The sequence below is a fragment of the Octopus bimaculoides genome, chromosome 22 (genome assembly GCF_001194135.2).
Source record: "Octopus bimaculoides isolate UCB-OBI-ISO-001 chromosome 22, ASM119413v2, whole genome shotgun sequence".
Classification (NCBI taxonomy): domain Eukaryota; kingdom Metazoa; phylum Mollusca; class Cephalopoda; order Octopoda; family Octopodidae; genus Octopus; species Octopus bimaculoides.
The window spans coordinates 8,230,393-8,233,584 of record NC_069002.1 but is presented as its reverse complement, the minus strand read 5'-3'; the positions used below and the strand labels follow the sequence as shown (position 1 = coordinate 8,233,584).

At 37.3% G+C, this 3,192-nt stretch overlaps 1 protein-coding gene across 2 annotated transcripts in view; it reads left to right on the top strand.

Annotated features, from left to right (window-relative positions):
* The first annotated feature begins 2,203 nt into the window (after positions 1-2,203).
* LOC106873809 (UNC93-like protein MFSD11) overlaps positions 2,204-3,192 on the top strand; it is a 13,530-nt gene continuing 12,541 nt past the window's right edge. The window contains exons 1-2 of one of the 2 annotated variants that reach the window (XM_052975806.1): positions 2,204-2,264; positions 2,927-2,982. Coding sequence is in view for 1 of the 2 variants with exons in the window: in XM_014921321.2 (XP_014776807.1) it covers positions 2,434-2,553; positions 2,927-2,982 (176 nt within the window). In the remaining variant the exon portion in view is untranslated. Of the gene's footprint in view, positions 2,265-2,298; positions 2,554-2,926; positions 2,983-3,192 lie in introns of those variants that run through there. The other variant, XM_014921321.2, reaches the window with a different exon arrangement.

Here is a 3,192-nt window from a genome sequence, read left to right as displayed (position 1 = left end):
TATATATATGTATATATATATACATACACAAGGTGTGCTAAAGAGTTCCTGACTTTAAGGATATCACAAAAGGCTTGGTTGAGTTCCAGCCTTCTGATTTCTTTTACAGGGCTTAGAAAAACTGAAGGACCGCTACAATACGTGTGTTAATCTAAGAGAGTTATATTTTGAATAACATACTTTACTAACGATCAGCCATTTTGTCAAAATGGCTGATCGTTAGTAAGGAGGGACACACAAATAAGAAAGAAGAAAGCAAAGGACCACTGATGAGGTTACAGAAGTGTGACGAAAGAACTCTGGCCGAAATACGATTAATGTAAAATAAAGCTGAAGCAAATTAATACCAAAAATATAGTGCGTGTGTTTTTGTTGGCTAAGCTGACCATCCCCAAATACAACAATATATATATATACATATATATATATATATATATATTTACTCAACGGTCTTCTTTTTCAGTTTCCGTCTACTAAATCCACTCACAAGGCTTTGGTCGGTCAGAGGCTATAGTAGAAGACACTTACCGATGGTGCTTGGAACCATGTGGTTTGGAAGAAAGCTTCTTACCACAAAGCCACTCCTGCGCCTATATGCGATTTACATAAGGACAGTACCACTTTTCTATCTGCCTTTCTTCCTTCTCTTCTGTCTCTCTCACATTACTCATCACTCTATCTCTTTCTCTCTCTCGTAATAAACATATTTTTGTTTCTCTTTTACTTACAATCACTTCTCGTTCAAAATATAAACACACTCGCTCTTTATTTATTCGTTCATCATCTTTACCTCTTCCCCTCTCTCCCTCTCTTTTTCTCTTCCCTTCGCTCTCTTTCTTTCTTCTTGTTTCCACCCCCCCCTCTTCTCTCACCCCATCACCACCACGACCACTGACAGATAACGTAATGAGCCATCTAATTGGAAACATCATATGATTCCGTACATATGCACCAAGTTGCTGTGGTATGCAAGTTTACTTGGCGACACATGTCATGCGAATGAACGTCGTGGCAAGTTACATCACCACCAAGAAAAGCAACAATGATAACAACGATGACAAGAAGATAACGATGACAACTTTTGATTATAATGGCGATGATAAAGAATACAGAATGGAATTCGCCGCAGCGTCATCGCCACATTCGCAATCAAATATTTAACATAATTGTACTCATAGCGTCAATAAAATTTTGCAACAGATATGACGCAAACAACGAACACGACACACTAACTCCCAACTTGTATTTCTCACTCATACACACACACACTCACACACATACATACACACACATAGGTCTCTGACTGACCCATTGCCCGTGCACAAAGGTCAGTAATTGCCTGTCCATAAGATTATTGCACCTACGGTCGGCTTCACCAGGGCTCGCGCCCGCGGCTTTCGTGTTCCCAACGGATCCCTCCAACTCGACCGGGCATCGGAATGTCACCTCACCAACAATCGCGCATCTAAAATTGTAGGTCTATTAACAATTACACAGCTCCTCAAAGGCCCTCTCCACGCTGTTGGCATTATCCAGAGATTTAGCGACGGGCGAAATACCGCTAAGCATTTCGCCCAGCGAGCTAGTGGTTCTGCCGGCTCACTACCTTGATGATAATAATAATAATAATAATAATAATAATAATAATAATAATAATAATATTCAATACAGTAACCATAAGAGCATCACAGCAAACCACAGCACATACCTAAGGCACACAGAGCTGCGCTCGGTAGTGAAGTGAAGGCACGTTATAAAAATAAAACTACTGAATAATAATAATAATAATAATAATAATAATAATAATAATAAGAAGAAGAAGAAGAAGAAGAAGAAGAAGAAGAAGAAGAAGAACAACAACAACAACAACAACAACAGCAAGAACAACAACAGCAAGAAGTACAACAAAAATAACTACAACAAGAATAATGATAATAATCCTTTCTACTAGAGACACAGGGGCCAGAAAATTTGTAGGGTTATATTGACCCCAATGCTTTTGACGGATACTTTGTGTCGACTTTGCCTTTTATCGACCTCCACAAGATAAAAGGCAAAGTCGACTTTGGCGGGATTTGATCTCTGAACATAGAGACGGAGCTATGTCTCCAGTAGAAACGCAGCTATGTCTCCAGTATGCAAATGACTTTGCATAATTATGACCTACTTACGTGCAAATTGATATGTTAGTGATAAGTAAAAGAGCAGTTATCAATAATAAATATCTTGACAAACGGAACTGATAGACAAATAGAAGAAAATAGGTAAGGAAGAACGAATTATTTGGAAAAATTAAACATGCGTTATCGTGAATTAATTAACTAATTAATCAATTAATCAGTTAGTATGTTTGCAAAATCGTATAATTAAATCATCCTCACTGAACACAGATTGTAATTGTGGCATATAATACAACAACTACAAACAAAGAGGATGTGTCCAGGTAACATGCCGCCTCAATGCTTCTGTAACGCAAACATGTATAATGTTATAATTTTGGGATTATCCTTCATGTTTATCTACACAGCATTCCATACCACGTCCATGGTTCAGGTAAAACAAAATTTGACCCTTATTTATTTATATATTGAACAATTTTTTCCATTTATTTTAATCTTTTTTATCTTCTATCTTTTACTTTTCTCGGCCATCTCGGGCACCGCCTCGAAGAATCTTTAAGTCGAATGAATCAACGCTACCACATAATTTGTTTTATACTTTGCTATGTCTAGTACTTATTCCATCGGTTCCTTTCGCCGAACCGTTAAGTGTGTGTTTGTCTCCCGTCACTGCTTGCCAACCGGTGTGGTGCCTTTATGTCCCCGTAACTTAGCGGTTCGGCAAAAGACACCAATAGAATAAAAAAGTTTTACTGTTTTTAAATTTCATTTTTGATTATTTATTTATTTGTTTTCATTCCCTCCAGATAACTGTTCTTCACAGTGCTTCAAACACCACGAGGCAAGGCGATGGTTTCGTAAGGTAGACACAAATTTCTTTGTTAATATCACTTGTAATCAATTTGGCCATTAAACAGAAAGAAATGTAGTGCGTTGGACTAAGTGCCGTGAAATATTTTTGTCTTCGCTGTTGTAGGTTCAAATCCTCACACAGTCGAACTATACTTGATTCTTTTCTATTTTTTTAAATTTTATTTTATTTTATTTTTACTCGGGTAGTCTAGAGGAAGTG